General features: G+C 37.8%; 1 protein-coding gene across 7 annotated transcripts in view; it reads left to right on the top strand.

Annotated features, from left to right (window-relative positions):
- The window catches only part of cysltr1 (cysteinyl leukotriene receptor 1), a 58,774-nt gene extending 41,331 nt beyond the window's left edge, over positions 1-17,443 (top strand). For 4 of the 7 annotated variants that reach the window (XM_039765921.1, XM_039765925.1, XM_039765922.1 and 1 more), the window contains exon 2: positions 14,435-17,443. In XM_039765921.1, coding sequence (XP_039621855.1) covers positions 14,461-15,507 — 1,047 coding nt within the window. In that variant the 5' untranslated portion in view covers positions 14,435-14,460 and the 3' untranslated portion in view covers positions 15,508-17,443. Of the gene's footprint in view, positions 1-217; positions 286-10,887; positions 11,018-13,455; positions 13,544-14,434 lie in introns of those variants that run through there. The other 3 variants (XM_039765920.1, XM_039765926.1, XM_039765923.1) reach the window with 3 other exon arrangements.
- The last annotated feature ends 2,384 nt before the right edge of the window (positions 17,444-19,827 follow it).

The raw sequence follows: 19,827 nt of genomic DNA, 5'->3' as shown, positions 1-19,827 counted from the left end.
ATATGCTGTTTGATGTCAGGGTCATTGCCTGTATTGTGCAGTGACAAGGTTAATCTAGTTAAGTGGATGAAAATAAAGAAGATGATTGATTATTTCCTCTTTATTGTTTTCAAGTTTAAATTCACTTTGTTTCAGCTGACAACACTCAAATGCCTAAACAAAGTTGTACATACAATTATGTCAGCAGACTTCCATGGTCTTCAAGTAGTGCAGAGGCGCAGGTGTATTGGATTCTGTATAACATGCATAAGCCAGACTACAACCTACTTCAGTACAGCAACTCCAGTAAGTTGTGTTTTCAGCTTATTGTGTGGGGCAGAAGCTCTGTAATCTAACCAACAAGATGTTTTCCTGTATTTAAAGAATCTGGCCACCAAGGTTATTATAGTTCCGCCTTTTTATATTAGTTTTTATCTCTATATTTTTCTGACCTTACTTGGAAATTCAGTTTAGTTTTAGTTTTCTTTCATTGTGTATTTTTAGTTTTAATTTAGTTTTTATTTCACAAAGACATTTCTATTTTATTTTTATATGTATTAGTTTTAGTTTTAGTTTTAGTATGGTATGGTTAAAGAGCTACTATGAAATAAATTTTTTTGTCACAATCAGAGAGAACTGTGCACTAAATGAGTTTGGATACAAGTTTAATGTTAGTGGAAGCTTACTAACACTACATGGTTTACTATCTGGTTTTGTTTTTGTCTGATACAAATAAGTACAATCAAAACTAGATATTAAATATGAGTAATTTTACAAAATTTTATAATTTTAAAAATATTTTTTATGTCATTAATCCTGAACAAATGTGAACATTTTTCTTCATTTCCTTTTCTGGCCCAAAATGGGACAATTTGTAATGACATTTGTAATGAAATTTAGGTGAATTTTAAGGTTTAAGGGTATGTTTACTCTAAATGTCTACAGAAAACATACATATTCTGCTCCAAAACAATGTGCTAATAATGAATATCTTCAATATTGTATTCAGAAATCTCCCATACTGGGCTTTGTTACTTTCTACCAGCCATATTGATCTCTCATTCTATCTCAGGCACATAAAATTAGTAGGCAGAATTTTTCCACCTGCAGGCCTGAAAAGATATCAAAAATCAGAAAACAGACACTGTGTTCTGCCATGTGTGATCATTAAAATCATGGGGACTTAGAAAGAACATAGCTTTTAGGCTTGAATCAGCATGCAGACCCCACCTAGCTGTATTGAGGGAAACAAAGAAAAACAAGCATTTAGTGTCAAGGTTAGGTGTAGTGAGACTTGAATAGCCCATCATAAGAACAGTAAACCCATAATTAGTAGAGCAGGAGCAGGTAATAGGTGTATGGACAGCCACAAAATGACAGAAACAGCATCTTAGATTAGGAACAATATATACAATATATAAACTTGTTTATGCAGAGCGTGATAAGAGGAATCCTGAAGCCTATTCCAGCAGGTTTGGATGCAAGGCAGGAAACGTCCCTGGTATGCAATATGTATGACATGGTTGATGTTAAGAACAAAAAGACTATGATATTTCAACTATCTATTTTGAGAGAGAGAGAAAAATTGAAAAAGGGGGAAAATTTTTTAAAACATAATTCTGCTACTGGATTGTTTTCACAATATCAGGTATTATGAGCTCTGAATGCAAATTTAAAAAGATAAATGAATAAATATGGAATAAATACAAAAACACATTAGTAGGTTTAGTTTTTCACCAATTGGCAGACTCTTTTCACCTGTAGTTAGGTAAAGATCTTGCCAACTCAGTAATTTTACAAGGTTTCTATCTCTTCGTTGTTAAACTACCTTTTTAAAGCGAAAGTGATTGGTCAGTAACAATATGCTGATCTGCTAGTCAGTCTCTCGATCAGTGCTGTTATATATTCAAAAAGGATTTATGCTGTGCGAAGTGGCAGGTGAATTATTTTCAACAAAACGCAGACACCCGAGAAACAAACTGAAACATTACTCACTCGTGATCTTTCTGTCTATACGGTAAAGGTTTTGTTGACCAGCACATTTTGACTTCATCTATTTGAATAACATCTTGATATACAAAAAGCACAAAGAAATATAGCAGCACATCATAAAGGACGTCAGATTCATATATGTAGCCTGGAATTTGGCTTAGTGTGTACTGCTGCTTAATAGTTGCAGTGTACATACCACATCTAGGGCTCAGAATTACAGCTAATATGCCGTAATTTATGAACAGACTAAAATTCTCTAAGGGATTATCTGTACTTAATACATCTCTTTTGTGCCCCGGCGATCCAGTGAATGGCAGCTCTGACAACTACTGATCGCATTCAAAGGAAATCATCACCTTGGTAAGCTTCACTAACACTTGAACCAGAATCTATCATCCTGTCACTATCCGCTCCTTAAGAACTGCCAGTGTTATCGCACATTAAATCGCTTTCTGTTTCACATGCTTTACATGCCAGTATTCAGATTGCCTTGTCACCGCAAATGCTGTGTAAACACCCGCCTTCCTTCACCAGCCACCGATCACTGGATGAGTAAATGCAGACGGCTCATGGTGGATATGGCAAGAATATTTATTCTAAAATGAAAACTAAAAGTATTTTTAGTAAGTTATTACTTTATTTCGGTTAGTCTTTCCAGCTACTTTAGTAGATTAATTTAGTTTTAGTTTTTCATTTCGTTTTTGTTAATTATTTTATTTTAGTTTCTGAAAACTTTTTTTAATAATTAGTTCCAGTTTTGACTTATTTTTCATTAACTATAATAACCTGGCTGGCCACCTTGTACCTCCTTTTGATGCCATTTATTGTGCCCTCCTGAAGGTTAAATGTTGGGGCTGTGTGAGCAAAAGGACTTTTCCTTTCGTGTTTGTAGATTTTTTGTTTCACCAAGAGAACTGACTGCATCTCTATCACCATATTCCCACAAGATGTGCCTACAAGTCACACAACAGAGTAAAGGCATTTTGGGGATCATAATACTCCTGCTGAGTGCAATAATTTCATTGACTGTGCAAAAGTTTATTCCACTGCTCTGCCTCAGTGTTGCTTTTTGTGTATGCACAGTAGTTGATGAACAATAAAAATAGCCTTCTATTAGACTAATAATCAGTTTTTGTTACAATATGAGGCGTGTCTGAACCAAGAAGAAATTGTTCAGATTTTTTTACTATTTATTTTTACCTGACACCTGGCAGCATGCTGTATATGATTATATTATTATCTAATTCTGCATAGTCTTCTTTGGTATGTAAGAATGGAAAAAATAGTCATAGGGTGTGATAACACAAGAATACTGCAATTGCTTTGCAGGCAGTGTGGGGTAGTGGTTAAGAGTTCAAACCCTGAGGTTGCTGGTTCAGATCTTGCTACTGGCACTGGTGTAACCATGAGCTAGTCGCTTTCACTCTGAGCACCAACTGGATTAATCAAATAAATGCAACTAATTGTACCTCCAATGTTGGATAAAGGCATTCCCCAAATTAACACATGTAAATATAGCTGAGATGCCCTGTGTGGTTTTAATGGTGGCTTTCTCTTGGCCACTCTCCCATAAAGCTGAAGCCTTTCTGAAATGATCCACTGTAGCTTGTAGCTCTTTCAGAGTTCTCATAAATCTCTCCTTTGGACTGCTCACTAGTCTACTTCTTGCATGATCACTCAGTTCAGTCAGATTTATGTCCGTGTCATACTTTTTCCATTTCTTAATGGCTGAGTTAACTGAACTCCAAGGGATATTCAGTGACTTCCTTCCTATTTCCTTGTATTCATCCTGACTTGTGCTTTTCAATTATCTCTCCACAAAGTTCATTGGAGTGTTCTTTTGTCCTCAAAGTGTACAGTAGGTTAGGCCACAATGCAGACAATACAGAACAGAACCAAATAAGGTGCATTTATACAATAATCAATTGAAACCCCTTGACAGTGGATAGTTGCTCTCCATTGTACAATTTTGTGGCTACTAAAAACAGTTAGCTGAGCCACTGATGATTTAAGTGTGTCATATTAAAGTGGGTGCATATACGTATGTGATCAGTTATTTTGTATTTTACATTTGTACTTAATGTAGACCTCTTTACATAGATCTGTTTTCACTCTGACATTACTGTAAAGAGTCTTTTTCTGGTGACCAATATAAAAAAAACTATTTAAATCCACTGTGATTCACTGTTAAATGTGAAAAAATGCTGCGGTGGGCTGGCGCCCTGCCCGGGGTTTGTTTCCTGCCTTGCGCCCTGTGTTGGCTGGGATTGGCTCCAGCAGAACCCCGTGATCCTGTAGTTAGGATATAGCGGGTTGTATAATGGATGGATGTGAAAAAATGTGAAAAGTGAAGGGAGTGAATACTTCATATGATTTCCAGGATATCGTACATGAAGCCCAATGAAGTTGATCCAGCATATTGACATCAAGGTCTTTAACAGCTGGAATTTGTCTAGCTAAACAGAAAAAAGTATCTCCTAGAAATTGGAAACATTTTTAAAATATGTTACAGGAAAGTTTCTGTATTTCTGCTTCAGAATAAAAACATTGAAAGAAAAAGATATGTTGAGTGATTAAATATGCCTTCCTTCTATATACTCGGCTTGTTGAATCATTAAAAAAGTCATCTCTTAAAGCTTCAAACCAGGCTTTGTATCCTTGTTTCTAGCCCCTTTGTGCTTATGTTGGAGAGCTCGGAATTTGTGTATTAAGTCCTTCAAATTGTAGTTTGATTAACTCAACACATTTTTATTTGCATTTTTTTTTCTTGAGGTAACTATTGTCAATGATTAATTTGTTACTGTATATGATTTGCATTCCCAATAAACTGGCGACAGTTTTAACAAGGAAGTGAGTACTATTTTTAGAGTTTGCTAAATAAGAACATCTGAAAATAGTACATAAAGCAAATCTACCTTATTTGTCCTTTATACAGTACAATACACAATTTTTGTATAACCCAAAATCACACAAGGAATGCTGCAGTGGGTTGTAACAGGCCCTGTCGGTTGACCCTTGTAGCAGAAAAAGATGGAAAAAGCCTTGGAAAAGGCAATTCAGAGAGAGACTCCTGTCCAGGTAGGTCGGGTGTGCAGTAGGTGTCATAAAAAGGGGATAAGTACAATACAATACACAGAACAGAACACAGGTAATCCTCAATACAATACAATAATACAATAGTAATTTTACAAGTGCAGAGCAAAAGGCAAGAGCAGATGATTTGTTCAGAGTCCTGGAGACCTCAGCCATCAAGCTGCTGCCCCCTACTAGCCATTCCACAGTCAGTGCTTGGCCAGCCAAACTGATGAAAGGACCCTTCTACCCAACAATTCCAGTGCTCCTCCATCAGAGATGACTTTACCTTAGGCAGGCAAACAACTTGGCGAGAAGAGAAACAGAATAGTTGAGGGCTACTAACAAATTATAACTATCATATTACTTATGTTTTGGTGCTAATGACTAATGGTAGTGATTTAGTACGCACAGTTAATCAGCAGCTCTAGTCAGGATATGCTAAGCTGAAGTAGTGAGTCTTCAGGCAGTATTTAAAATCTGAGAATGAAGGGGCATCTCTTATAGTACAATACAACACAATACAGTTTATTTTTGTATAGCCCAAAATCACACAGGAAGTGCCGCAATGGGCTTTAACAGGCCCTGCCTCTTGACAGCCCCCCAGCCTTGACTCTCTAAGAAGACAAGGAAAAACTCCCCAAAAAAACCTTGTAGGGAAAAATGGAAGAAACATTGGGAAAGGCAGTTCAAAGAGAGACCCCTTTCAGGGTAGGTTGGGCGTGCAGTGGGTGTCAAAAGAAGGGAGTCAATACAATACAATACACAGAACAGAACAAATCCTTAATACAGCATAAAAATAAAAATTTTAGAAGTACGGAGCAGAATTTAACAGTAGATGATATCACATAATAAGATTTGGATATTTTTAGAGTCCTGGAGACCTTATCCATCAAGCTGCCTCTCCCATTTGGCCATTCCACGGCTGAAACGTTGCTCGGCCAGCCAATCCGATGAAAGGACCACTCTTTCCCATGATTCCTGTGATTCTCCATCAGGGATGACTTTACCATAAGCAGGCAAACAACTTGGCAGGTGGGCCATGGCACCAATTGCCACATTTGAGTACAGAGAACAGAAACAGAATAGGTATGGGTTAGTATTCAATTATAACTATCATGTTACTTATATTTTAGTGCTAATGACTAACAACAGAGATGCAGTCTGTACAGTTAATCAGCAGCTCTAGTCAGGATATGCTAAACTAAAGTAGTGAGTCTTCAGCTGGGATTTAAAGGCTGGGACCGAAGGGCCATCTCTTATAGTAGCAGGCAGACCATTCCACAGTTTAGGGGCCCTGTAACTAAAAGCTCGACCTCCCACTGTTATTTTATTAATCCTTGGAATCATAAGCAGACCGGCATCTTGAGATCTTAATGTGCGCCCAGGTTTGTAAGTCATGATAAGTTCAGACAAGTAAGCCGGACCTTGGCCATTTAATGCTTTATATATTAAAAGGAGGATTTCGAAATCTGCCCTAAACTTAACCGGGAGCCAGTGTAAGGATTTAAGAACTGGAGTTATGTGTTCATATTTTCTTGTTCTTGTAATAATTCTTGCAGCCGCATTTTGGATTAACTGGAGGCTGTATAGAGAACAGTTTGAACAGCCAGTGTACACCGCATTTCAGTAGTCAATCCTACTAGAGATAAATGCATGAATTAATTTCTCAGAATCCTGTTTATTTAGAAAGCACCTTAATTTCCTAACATTTTTAAGATGGAAGAAACATGTTTTGGACAACTTTGTAATATGTACTTTAAATGACATGCTAGAATCAAAGATAACTCCTAGATTGCGGGCTGATTCAGGAAAATTAATTGAGATTCCAACTGAGTTAAATGATGACAAAATATTGCTGTGATCAGAGTCATTCCCTCCAACAATTAACATCTCTGTTTTATATACTTGTATTTTATATACTTGTATTGTATACTTGTATTTAAAGACAAGTAGTTATCATTCATCCACTCCTTTAATTCGCTAACACAACTAATTAAAGACAACATCGGAGAAACTTCATTTGATTTAAATGAAAGGTATAACTGGGTGTCATCTGCATACGAGTGAAAATTAACATTATGTTTCCTAATGAGAGATCCCAGTGGAAGCACGTAAAGTGAAAACAGTAAAGGTCTCAGTACTGAGCCCTGCGGGACACCATATTGAACTTCTGTGTATAATGATGGAGTACTGTCAGCACATTTCTGTACATATTGGAATCGATTTGATAAGTAAGAACTGAACCAAGCAAGCACGGGGCCTGTAAGCCCAACATCGTTTTCTAGCCTGTGCAGTAAAATAGAATGGTCAATGGTGTCAAATGCTGCACTTAAGTCTAACAACATAATTACAGTGGAGTTTCCTTCATCAGAGGATATCAGAATGTCATTTACAACCCATGTTAGTGCAGTTTCTGTACTATGACCAGTGCGAAAACCAGACTGTAGCAGGCAGACCATTGGACTTCCCACTGTTATTTTGTTAATCCTTGGAATCATAAGCAGACCGGCATCTTGAGATCTAAATGTGTGTTCTGGTTTGTAAGTAATGATAAGTTCAGATAAGTAAAGCTTTATATGTTAAAAGTAGGATTTTGAAATCTGCCCTAAACTTTACCAGTGGCCAGTGTAAGGACTTAAGAACTGTTGTTATGTGTTCATATTTTCTTGTTCTTGTAATAATTCTTGCAGCAGCATTTTGGATTAACTGAAAGCTGTATAAAGGACAATTTGAACATCCAGTGAACATTGCATTGCCGTAGTCAATCCTACTAGAAATAAATGCATGAATGAATTTGTCATTATCCCGTATATTTAGAAAATGTCTTCATTTCCCAACATTTTCTAAGATGGAAAAAACATGTTTTGGACAATTTTGTAATGTGCGCTTTAAATGATATACTAGAGTCAAAGATAACACCCAGATTGCCGGCGGATTCAATATAATTAATGGTGATTCCAACTGAGTTAAATAATGTCAATATATTGTTGTGATCATAGTCATTCCCTCCAATAATTAACATCTGTTTTTTCAGTGTTTAAAGACAAGTCGTTCCTTATCACCGTAGAATACTTCTTTTTCCTCTATCACCGTAATCACCTTAGAATGCTTCTTTCTGCCAAACTTGTTGCAGTTTTACTGAAAAGCACAATGTGTGAATAAATTACACTACTCCAAACAACAGACAAATATAACAATTTCAGGAAATGTTACATTGACAGTTTACATTTTTCTTCATTATAGTTCTGTACAGTCCAATTATTTACTTTTAAAAGATGAGGATACTTTCACTTTGGCATGTCAACTGTCCTTTAAATTGCACACACAAAAAATATCCATTCACAGTAATCTGGAACATGGCTGTTAGAGTTCCAGACAGTGCATAGATTCATCTTTGGTTTCATACTTATTTTAGACTTGGTCTACACATAGTATACCAGCTCATAATAAAATACCACAAATCACTGAGAGTAGCCAACAGATGGACAGAGGCTTTCTTTTTCTTCTCTTTTTTAATTTTTATTGAATTTATTTAAAGCATGTAAGAGAGAGGTTGGGAGCAACCTTCCATACAATCAAGTCAAACTTAACAGAAGATTTCAAGTTGTTCATGGTATGTTGCACATTGGAGACACTATGAATAATCTCATAAGGTGGTGGAACTTTCCATTAGCTCAGTGTGTCGGTTTACACTTATGATAGGCTAGATTAAAGCAAGGATTACTCTAGTTAGAGATCATGTGGAATGAGGCTTAGAGCATTCCCATTTTCTTTCTGGTGGGTTACACTGGTAAAATACTTCCTGCACCATAAGTGATGTTTAGATGTGAATGTATGTTTTCAGAAATTTCCTACAAATAAAACAATAATATGCTAGTCAAAGTATGAAGAATTGAATAGGTTTTGCATTCAGACAGAAGATATTTTGGTACCACAATAACATGCCTCATGAAGTGTTTTTGGTAGGTTGCCATGAAAGGAAGGGGTCTGGTGTCCTCTCTACCTTCTCAAAAGTTATCAGTGCTCATGCACTTGCCAGCTAAATACAGTTGCAAGCAGTTTTGTCATCACGTTGTTTGAATGTCATTGTACATTTATATTTGGACTAGGAGGTTCCCCACTGCTCGCTTTGCTTGCATACCACTTCGCATCTCTGCCACTCGCGTTGTGAAGAGGGGGCCTGAACGCACCCCAAGGAGACGTGGTCACTCTTCCGAAACCCCCTCTTAAACGGTGATACAATGGGAAACAAATATTTTTTTTTTACCTCCTCTTTGCTCGGTCAGCTGCTGGCTTGCTGCTGTAGCCATGCCATGTGACCTGCATCTAGTGTGGTGCTTCAAACATTTAAAAGCCTGTACAGCAGCTGTCCTACTCTTTGTCTTTTATTTCCGGCCCCGGGCATGGTAAATTTTTTTGGCACAAAGTCCCATCTCACGAAATGTGAGTTCTTGATAATTTTTAGTTTATAATTTACAAACGGAATAAGAATCTGAAAAGAAGCCTGATTTAAAGCGTGACATAAAAACATCACCGTTGCACTTTTAGGCTTAGGATTTTATATATATATAGAGTAGATTAGCTGTGCTGCCCATATAAGACAGGTTAAATTCTGGGTAGTCAACCTAGACATCAGCGTTAACATTTGCAGTGCACTGTGCAATGTATAGGTCACTGTTAAGTGCCATTTGTTATGGAATTTGTTGAAGCAGTGTCAATGTTTGTGATGCACCGTCTATTGGAATGGCAAATGCAGTGCTCTTCATTTATAAAAATGTTTGTGATGAGACATAACAACTGGATGGGCACACACAGACGTTTATCCTTTTATTAAGGTGGATTTCTTCTGTTAGATAATGAATGATAAACCTATTTGTGCTTGTATCTATAGTTTTTATAAGTGAGGCAGGTAACTTACATTATAATTCACCAAATAAAACCTGAACTGAAATGAACACCAAACAGGTGTATCAGTGCAAGTTGACTCCACTGTGTACAGAAATGAGCCAGAAACAAGTAACATGCAGTTTTGAATGAACTTTAGTAGAATGAAAAGCAGTAACATTTATTGTTATGAGTGCCAAAGAGGCTTGTGTTATGTGACAAAGATGAGAAAATGGCAGCTGTAAGTGACTTAATATTGTCCTAAAGGCTAAGATATATTTCTGTAAATAATCCACATTTTTCTCCTTCTTAGAAAGCAAATTCTGATTATGCACAGCAATAAGTAATGCTAATATCCGAGGAAGCAGACATTCTGCTTCCTCTCCAAATTAATAACTCATATTGATTTTTTTTAAGTATCAATAGCTTCTGGGAGAATATTACTTGTAATATGCATTTTCAAAATATTGCAAAATGATTTTTTCCTGGTTGTTAAAATTGTGCTCTGCTAGATAATGGTTTGAAACTGTGGAAGAAGTTTTCAAATGTAATAGAATTATAAAAGAATGAACAAAATGCTTATGTCACAACTAAAGCCTATACTGTATGAAGTTTTAGAAATGTTTTAAAGATGCACAATCCATCAGTTTAACAGATTTAATAGATTTAGTACTGAGGATATGGCTAGCATCCTTACAGTTTTTCAAATGTACTCTCTTATAGTTCCATTAAATTACTGTATCTAACTCATGTGCACATTCTGTGTTCATGTTTGCTAGTTACCTTTGCCACTGAGCTTCCCATAAAGTAGGATAGATAGATAGATAGATAGATAGATAGATAGATAGATAGATAGATAGATAGATAGATAGATACTTTATTAATCCCAAGGGGAAATTCATATCCCACCTACAGCGCCCCCAGGTGGCACTCACGGAACCCAACAGAAGCCGTATTCTGGAACTCCTATTCTCATGATGCCCTGTGGATATCTGTAAGGAACCCAAATCTCAGGGATGCTGCCCTCCTGCATATTGGGATGACATAATACTTCAATGCCAGTGTCAATTCTGGTCCTCCCAGCCGGGTAAGGATTCTTTTATCATTGTGTCCTGCATAGGCAAGGAATCACCCTCTTGTATGCCCATACATTTGCTGTGGCACTCACGACTTGTAAAGCAAGCATTTATACATCCTGGTGTTCAGTGAGGATCTCTTATCACTTACAGTATGTGGATTCCTCATTGAATTTGTGACAGCCGATGAGTTGTTCCATTGTCCTGCGTCCATCTAGTACTGTACTTGCTTGTGCATAAAAAAATTAAATATATATAAAGTTGTATTTAATTCCATCAGAAACTCCATCAGAATTTCATCCATTTTATCAGGTAGGTGGGAATTTCTTTGACAACATCTGTCAAGTCTGCACCTAGACAAGATGACTGATTACAAATAAATATGTTGGTGAACCAGAATTACAGGAATTAGAATGAAAGTATCAAATAAAGCTTGGACAAGTCACTACAGATCCATTCTTGTTTATGAAGAGATGTGCACTGCAGCATGTTTGTGATGAATACAATAAAATTCAGGGAATAACACTTCATTATTTTTTGATTCCCGGTATAATTGTTAAAGGTGTGGGGTTATAATTTTAAATGATTACTGGATTACATTGAACAAGTGATTTACTGTAATGGGACATTATGGATTGAAAATTTCCCTTACAAAAAGAAAAAAAATCAATTGAGTAATTGGAATTCAGACCCTGAGGTTGTGGGTTCAAATCCTGCTACTGACACTGTAGACCAAGTCACTTGACCTACCTGTGCTCCAATTGGAAAAGCAAGAGGAATGTAACTATCTGTTATCACACACCTCGAAAGTTACCTCAGATAAAGTAAATGTAAATATTTTTGCTATGAAACTCCTACTTCCTACTTCCTGGTCTGCACTTAACGTTCTGGGCCTGGGCACGCATTTGTCATGACTGTGCGACTTTGTGTAATTCCAAAACAAGTACCGAGCACTAAGTGACAGCATGCATGTCAAAATGAGTTTATTTTTTTCTTTCATTGTTTTGGAGTCATGTAGGGCAGGATAATGCTCTACCCTCTTACAGATTTATTGAGTATACAGCGCAGCATTTTACTGTTAATTGAGCTGCACATATGAGAAGATTTTTACAGATTTTATGTGAAGGGAGAAATTTACGTTCATGTGTAAGATCCATCCATTATCCAACCCGCTATATCCTAACTACAGGGTCACAGGGGTCTGCTGGAGCCAATCCCAGCCAACACAGGGCGCAAGGCAGGAAACAAACCCCGGGCAAGGCGGCAGCTCACCGCAGGGCACACATACACACACCAAGCACATACTAGGGACAATTTAGAATCGCCAGTACACCTAATCTGCATGTCTTTGGACTGTGGGAGGAAACCGGAGCACCCGGAGGAAACCCACGCAGACACAGGGAGAACATGCAAACTCCACACAGAGAGGACCCGGGAAGCAAACCCAGGTCTCCTTACTGCGAGGCAGCAGCGCTACCCACTGCACCACCATGACGTCCCATGTGTAAGATGAGAATAAAAAAATGTTTTTAACTCAAAAGATAGTGAATAAAAATGAGAATTGCACTATCTGACTTGTCACATAATTGACGTCATTTCTGTTTTCTTTGCTTGGGCATGTTTAGCGATCACACTGTTCCCAAATGCTACTCAACTGTGCTTGGGCCCACCTCTTCCAAGTGGGCCAGGGCACGGTATTGTTGGCCGGCATGGAGCTATCACACTAGTCAAAAGAACTAGATTTTGCAAGGCTGCATGCAGACAAATGTGCTCAGGCATGGAACAAATTGCCAGTGTGAGTATACCCTTAGATCTGGTCCAACCAATTAACTTCAGAAGTCAAATAATTAGTTGATTAGGGTCTGTCTGTGTGCAATCAACATGTCGCATGATCTGTCACATGACATTTATATACAGTAAATAGCCGCCTGACTCTGCAACACAACATAAAGACTAAGAAGCAGCTACATTATAAAAAAAATATCCCACACTTTGAATATCCCACAGAGGACCATCAGATCCATTATAACAAAATAGAAAGGATACAGCGCCACTACAAACCTGAGAAAAGAAGGCCACCCATTAAAATTCACAAACCGGGCAAGGAGGGAATTAATAAGAGATGCAACAAAGACACTAAAAATAGCACTGAAGGAGCTGTAAAGACCTACAGCAGAGATGAGAGTATCTGTCCATAGGACCACTTTAAACCATACACTCCACAGAGTGTGGCTTTATGGAAGAGTGGCAAGAAAAAAATAAGAAAACGCATTAGGAGTTTGACCATCAGCATGTGGCATACTCCACAAACAAATCGAAGAATGTCTTCTGGTTAGATGAGATTAAAATTGAATTTTTTCGCCATCATAGGAAATACCATGTGTGGTGCAAACCCAACACTTCCCATCACCTTGAGAACACCATTCCCACATTTAAGTGTGGTGGAGTCAGCATCCTGCTGTAGGGATATTTTTTCATCGACAGGACCAGGAAAAATGGTCAGGATTGAAGGAAAGATGAATGGAACTATTCTTGAGGTAAATCTGCCAGAGATTTGAGAGTGGCATGAATGCTTCCCTTCTTGCAGGAGAACGACCCTAACAATACTGCTAAAGCTACACTGGAGTGGTTTAAAGGGAGACATTTAAATGTCTTGGTCAAAGCCCATACCTCAATCCAATTGAGAATCTGGGGCATGAGTTGAAGATTGCTGTACGCCAGGAGACTTGACGCTGTAATTGCAGAAGAAAGTGGCGCTACAAAGTATTGACTTTGGGGGATGAATATCTATCCCATTTCATTAATTGTTTTTTTTTCTTGTCTTAAATATTGTTTGTATCACGATAAAAAAAATTTGCGCTTTCAAAATAGTACACAAGTTGTGTAAATCAGATGGTGTTAAACCACCCTCCAAAATCCATTTTAATTCCAGGTTGTAATGCAGCAAAATGCCAAAGGCAATGAATACTTTTGAAAGGCGCTGCATGTCATTCAGTTTGTATCTCTTAATTAATAATTCCTCGTGTATATCATTCAAGTAGTTGTTATTTTTTTAGTTTAAATACAGTCTTCAATTAAAATGTTTTTGTTAATTGTAATCAGTAATGTAAAAATATAGTATCACTTCTGAGGACGCTTCCTGCCAATTTACAGAAACAGAATCAGATTGCTCCATAATGTAACTTCTATAAGGAAAAAGCTTTTAGAGCAAACTGTTAAAAGATAGAAAGAACAAAATTACAAAATGCTAGAAACTGAGATTTGTGGAAATGAATGATTACTCTTTGTGGTTATGAGTGATGGATATGCCAATAGATACATTCACATTTCCGTTTATTTTCCAATTTGTCCAAATTAAGTGTCTTGGAAAAAGAAGTATGCATTTTTATTTATTAAATATTTAAACATTATTTTTTCTATTTCTCTAGGCTGTCATCTTCTTTCGCCAACCAAGATGATCAATGATTCATTCAACAGCTGTAGCAGTTTAATAGATGACTTCCGTAACCAGGTCTATTCAACTATCTACTCACTGATATCTGTGTTTGGATTGGTTGGAAATGGGTTTGCCCTTTACGTGCTCATCAGAACCTATCATCAAAGGACCACCTTTCACATCTACATGCTGAACTTGGCCATAGCAGACCTGCTGTGCGTCTCCACTCTGCCCCTGCGGGTTGTGTACTATGTCAGTAAGGGGCAGTGGTACTTTGGGGATTTCCTCTGTCGTGTCAGTTCCTATGCTTTCTATGTCAATTTATACTGTAGCATCTTTTTTATGACAGCCATGAGCTGCACGCGATTTATTGCAATTGTGTTTCCAGTCAGAAACCTCCAACTAGTAACAGAGAAGAAAGCCAAAATTGTTTGTGTGATCATTTGGGTGTTCATTTGTCTCATCAGCACCCCTTTTCTGATGGGAGGCCAATATACTGAGGGCAACAAGACCAAATGTTTTGAGCCTCCACCGCGCAATAACGTTATTAAGCTGCAAATCCTTAATTATATCTCATTAGCTGTTGGGTTTACCATTCCATTTTTGATCATAATCATCTGTTACACAGGGATTATTTGGACCCTGAACACCACTTCAAAGAGCATGAAACAAAACAAGAACACCAAGACCAAGGCCATCCGGATGATTATAATAGTCATGGCAGCATTCCTCATTTCTTTCATGCCCTACCACATCCAACGTACTGTGCATCTAGCCTTCCTAAGGGAGCAAAACACGTCCTGTACGGACATTATATACATGCAGAAGTCAGTGGTTGTCACTTTATGCCTGGCTGCCTCCAATTGTTGCTTTGATCCTTTGCTCTATTTTTTCTCTGGTGAAAACTTTCGCAAAAGGCTTCATACTTTTCACAGAAAGTCTGCCAGTCATGTCTTTCAAAATATGAGGAAAAGCAACCATTCTGCCCAAGACATCCCAGTCCATGATGAAGCACATGCAGCAATGGATGGCAATATGCTTGTTTCTAACGGCGCTGAACATTAGAGAATGAGCTCCACAGAAGAGGATTGAGAAACAACAATGATTCCAAGTATGCTTGTAAAAGAAAGATTCCATTTTGAATATGTTATATCTATGTCACTAGTTGCTGTTATGTGGTTCTGTTTTTGTTGTCCTGCTTCCAAAAAACTCAGGGATTATTTCTAGTGGGGGCAGGCTCTGGCTGTCTACAGATGGATTAAGCGGGTTAGAAAAATGGATGAGTGGTTCTGTTTTTAATAAGAGACAATTTTTATTGTACTTTATTTATGACATGTTTTAATATTTATGGTGAAATATTCGTAGAGGATTCAGATACAATAAAATCAACCAGAAAACAGAACGGCTAATAGGAAAATATTGAAAAGAAATGAAAATGGAAATTTGATAGCTATGTTTAATTGGATTCATTGTGAATGTGAATAGCAAAATCTGAAGAAGACATGGAGATCAGATATAAGCTTTGAAGAAGTCCAAATGTACAATATTGACACTGGGTAGTGTTGGCCTCACTTCTTCCAAAAAAGGTTAATATTGTGGAAATATAATGTGGTGTTACAGAGACCTTAGTTCTTCTTTGTCTTTGATTAAGTTTGTTTCGACTTGGAGAAGGCAAGTGGTGAATAAAGGAGCCAGGATGACCTCCACGTTCAAATGCTTACTATAAATGGGCCGAACCATAGACACTTCAATACTTTTTGTGCAGCAATGGCCCACCACACACTGCAGCAGCAGTTAGACATAGTAAATAAGCTATTCACACTTCTAAAGACAGAATGGTGGTATAGAAACTGTTGAACTGAATGTACAACGGAGTGTGAGCCTTATATAAGCAGAAATAATATCAAAAAATTAATATTCAGTTAAAAATGTTATCAGGGTGATGTTTAGCAATTGTTCTGCTTTTGTGCTGTTTAAGGATCTTAAAAGTGTAACAAGTGCAAGTAGATTAGGCAGATGAATATTAAAAAGAGTTTTCTTATGAGTAAAAAAAAGTATTTGACCAACACTGGTGAGTGTTAGGGCAGGACACTTGCCCAGTGAGATTAGCACTGCTCCTTCATAGCTCCAAGGACCTGATCTGATTACTGTCTCCTTGGAGTTTGCACTTTCTGCCTGTTTTTGTGGGTTTTTCTCCAGGTATTTTTTTTCTCCATTTTCCCAAAGACAAGTATGTGTGTGTTAAGTTAAATGGTGATATTAAACTGGTCCAGATTAAGTGACCATGAGTATGTGCTTGGGTTTGCCCTGCAGTGGGTTAGCTTTGAACCCTAATGCTGATAGAAAGTGCTTCAGATTCTAGTGACCCTGAATTTTAATAAGTAGATTTCTGAAAACTGATAGATTAATAATACTGAAGTAGGCTGGTACTGCGGCATAGTGGGTACTGCTACTGCCCCACAGCCCCAAGAGGCTGGGTGCTTGATGACTGTTTGTGCAACGTTTACATATTCTCTCCATCTGCACGTAGGATTTCTCTGGGGTCTCCATTTTCCTCCCAATTCCTAAATACACTATGGGGCCAGCAGTTTGTGGACACCTGCCTGTCATGCCATTATGAGCTAGTTGGAAAATGCATTCCAAAATCAAGGGCATCAAAGTGAAGTTTCCCCCTCCCTTTATGGCAATAACAGTCTCCACTTTTCTAGGAAGGCTTTCCACAAGGCACTGGAGAGGTGTTTGTGTGATCTTGCGCCTATTCAGGAAAAAAACATTTGTGAGTTCAGGTACTTACTTTGGATGAGAAGACCTGGCTTGAAATATTGATAATTGATATTCCAGTTCATTCCAAATGTGCTCAGTATGGTTGAGGACAGGGTTCTGTGCAGCCCACTTGTTTCTCCAAACCAAACTCATCAAACCATGTCTTGTATAACAGGGGTACAGCCACACTGGAAGAGAAGAAGGTCTTTCCCAATAATGTTGAAAGCACTCCATTGTCTGTGATGCCCTTATATGCTGTATCGTGCTAACTGTTCACTCTTAAAAATAAAAGTGCTTGAGTTGTTCTTCAGAGCAATGTCACAGGGGAATCATTTTTAGCTCCTGAAGACCCATTCACATGAAGGTTCCAGAAGGAACCTTTATTTATTTAGATCTGTAACATTTACCATACAGTAAAAACCATGAATAGAGATTTGTGAAATACCAATGGTTCTTAATTCACAAAGGACTCTTGCTGCATACAGTAACAAAGCTAAGTCCAGATTTTCTTAATTTGTTAGTGTCCTGCTAGGTAGCCTGCCATATGTTAAAGTTCTCAGTTTTTCAAAGAACAAACAACCAAATTCATATGCAAAGAACCTTTCCCAGAATTAAAAGGTGTTTTATCAAAACATAGTTCTACGAGGAACCACACAACCCAGTAAAGAACTATAACATACCATTAAAGAACCAGCATTATTAAGAATGTACCCTCTACTGGAACCAAGGGGCCTAGCCCCCAAGCATTATTTGTCCTCCACCACACTTTACAGTAGGCACTACCCAGTCCCTGAAGTTGCATTCTCCTGGCATCTGCCAAACCCAGATTCGTCCTTCAGACTGCCAGATAATGAAGTGTGATTCACCACTCCAGAGTTTCTACTGTGCCAGTATCTAATGGCAGTGTGCTTTACACCACTCCAACTGACTTTTGGCATTGCATAGTGGTCGTATGCTTGTGTGCAGCTGCCAGCTCACAGAAACCCGTTTCATGAAGCTCCTGACACAAACTTCTTGTGCTGATGTTGCTTCTAGAGGCAGTTTGAATCTCTTGTGAGTGAGGCTTCAGAGGATTGGTGATTTGTCTGTGCTATCTACTTCAGCACTAAGAGTGTGAGTGGTCTACCATGTCATGGCTGAGCTGTTGTTGCTCCTGGATGCTTCTGTTTCACAATAACAGCACAATTTACAGTTGACCAGGACATATGTGGTGCCACAAGTCACTGAGATCTTCGGTACAAACCATTCTACTGTCAGTGGAGAGTATATGGTTATGAACTTGACGTTATGGTAGCTGAAATATTTAAACTAAATCTGGATAGGTGTCCACATATGTTTGGCCAAATAATGTATATGCATGTCATACTAATGGGTAAGCTTGTGTGTAAGACAAACTGAGGCCTTACACGGGCAGGTACTCATTATGAGTGGAACATACCTGATGGTCCCAGTTTCCTTGAAATGGGAAGAAGGCCCTCAGACTAGTGGGTTGACAGTATATTTTATTTCTTGCCATATTTGTATTTTGCTTTGTAAGCCTCTCAGGAATTTCACAGATCTGGAAAAAGGTCAAACAGTTTGAACTGAAATGCATTATGTAAATGGAAGTTTTTTTTGTTTTTTTTTTATGTGATTACAGTGTCCTCAAAAGTTGGATTTTTGTGTTATACAGTGAACCCATCTAAAGTGGTTTTACACATAGAATAAAACCACAAATAAAATGAAAACATTTTGCACATGCCCGAGTTATTGTCATATTCTGAAAATATATTGAACAGATGCTCGCAAAAAGAACCTGATATTTTTTCAATTTGAGACATTATGGAACATCACTTTACTACTCAGTTCTGGAAGGTAGATCAGTTAGTCAGTCAGTCAGTCCTTTTCTAACCCACTTAGTCCTGAACAGGGTCACGTGGGGGTGCTGGGGCCTATCCCAGGTAGCATAGAGAACAAGGCAGGAACAAACCCTGGACAGGGTGTCAGTCCAACGCAGGGCGGACACAAACACACACTACTGCCATTTTAGTAGGAAGGTAGATTTGGATTCTTCCAATTGAGTACAGTCAGTCTTCATGCCAGTAGTGTAGTACAGGATTTCAAAACAGCTTTTGTTATAGCATAATGTTATCCCATCTGGTATTACTCTAAGTATTGCTTTTAAAATATTATTTTAGAAGTGATTCTAATTTTAAAACATATAATATACAATATGTCTTAAGTGTCAAACATTCCCAAAACATGCATCATTATTGATGCAGGTGCTTGATAGAATCTCTCACAGGTTAGGTACATTCTGGACAAAATATATTTGGATAAAGAACTATATTTAATTAAATCATGCCTTGTTTCACATATACTAGAACCTATTTTGCCAAAACATGGATTACATTGCTTTTCTGAAATTTTAGTTGAAAGATCAAGATCTGGTTTAAGATGATCAAGGGGTAAATTCCTTGAAATGAAATGATGCTAAATTCTGTATAAATGCTGTGTGGAACATCATTCAGACTTGTCTGTATCACCGTAAAGGAATACTCCACCTAAAAATGATTTATTTTGAATATGTTACCTTAGCACATGTACTTTGTAGTGGTGGCTAAGGAAAAAATTCAATCATGT

This window comes from Polypterus senegalus, chromosome 10, assembly GCF_016835505.1.
Source record: "Polypterus senegalus isolate Bchr_013 chromosome 10, ASM1683550v1, whole genome shotgun sequence".
NCBI classification, from domain to species: domain Eukaryota; kingdom Metazoa; phylum Chordata; class Cladistia; order Polypteriformes; family Polypteridae; genus Polypterus; species Polypterus senegalus.
The sequence above is the reverse complement of the archived record's forward strand: the minus strand, read 5'-3'. Positions and strand labels throughout refer to the sequence as shown.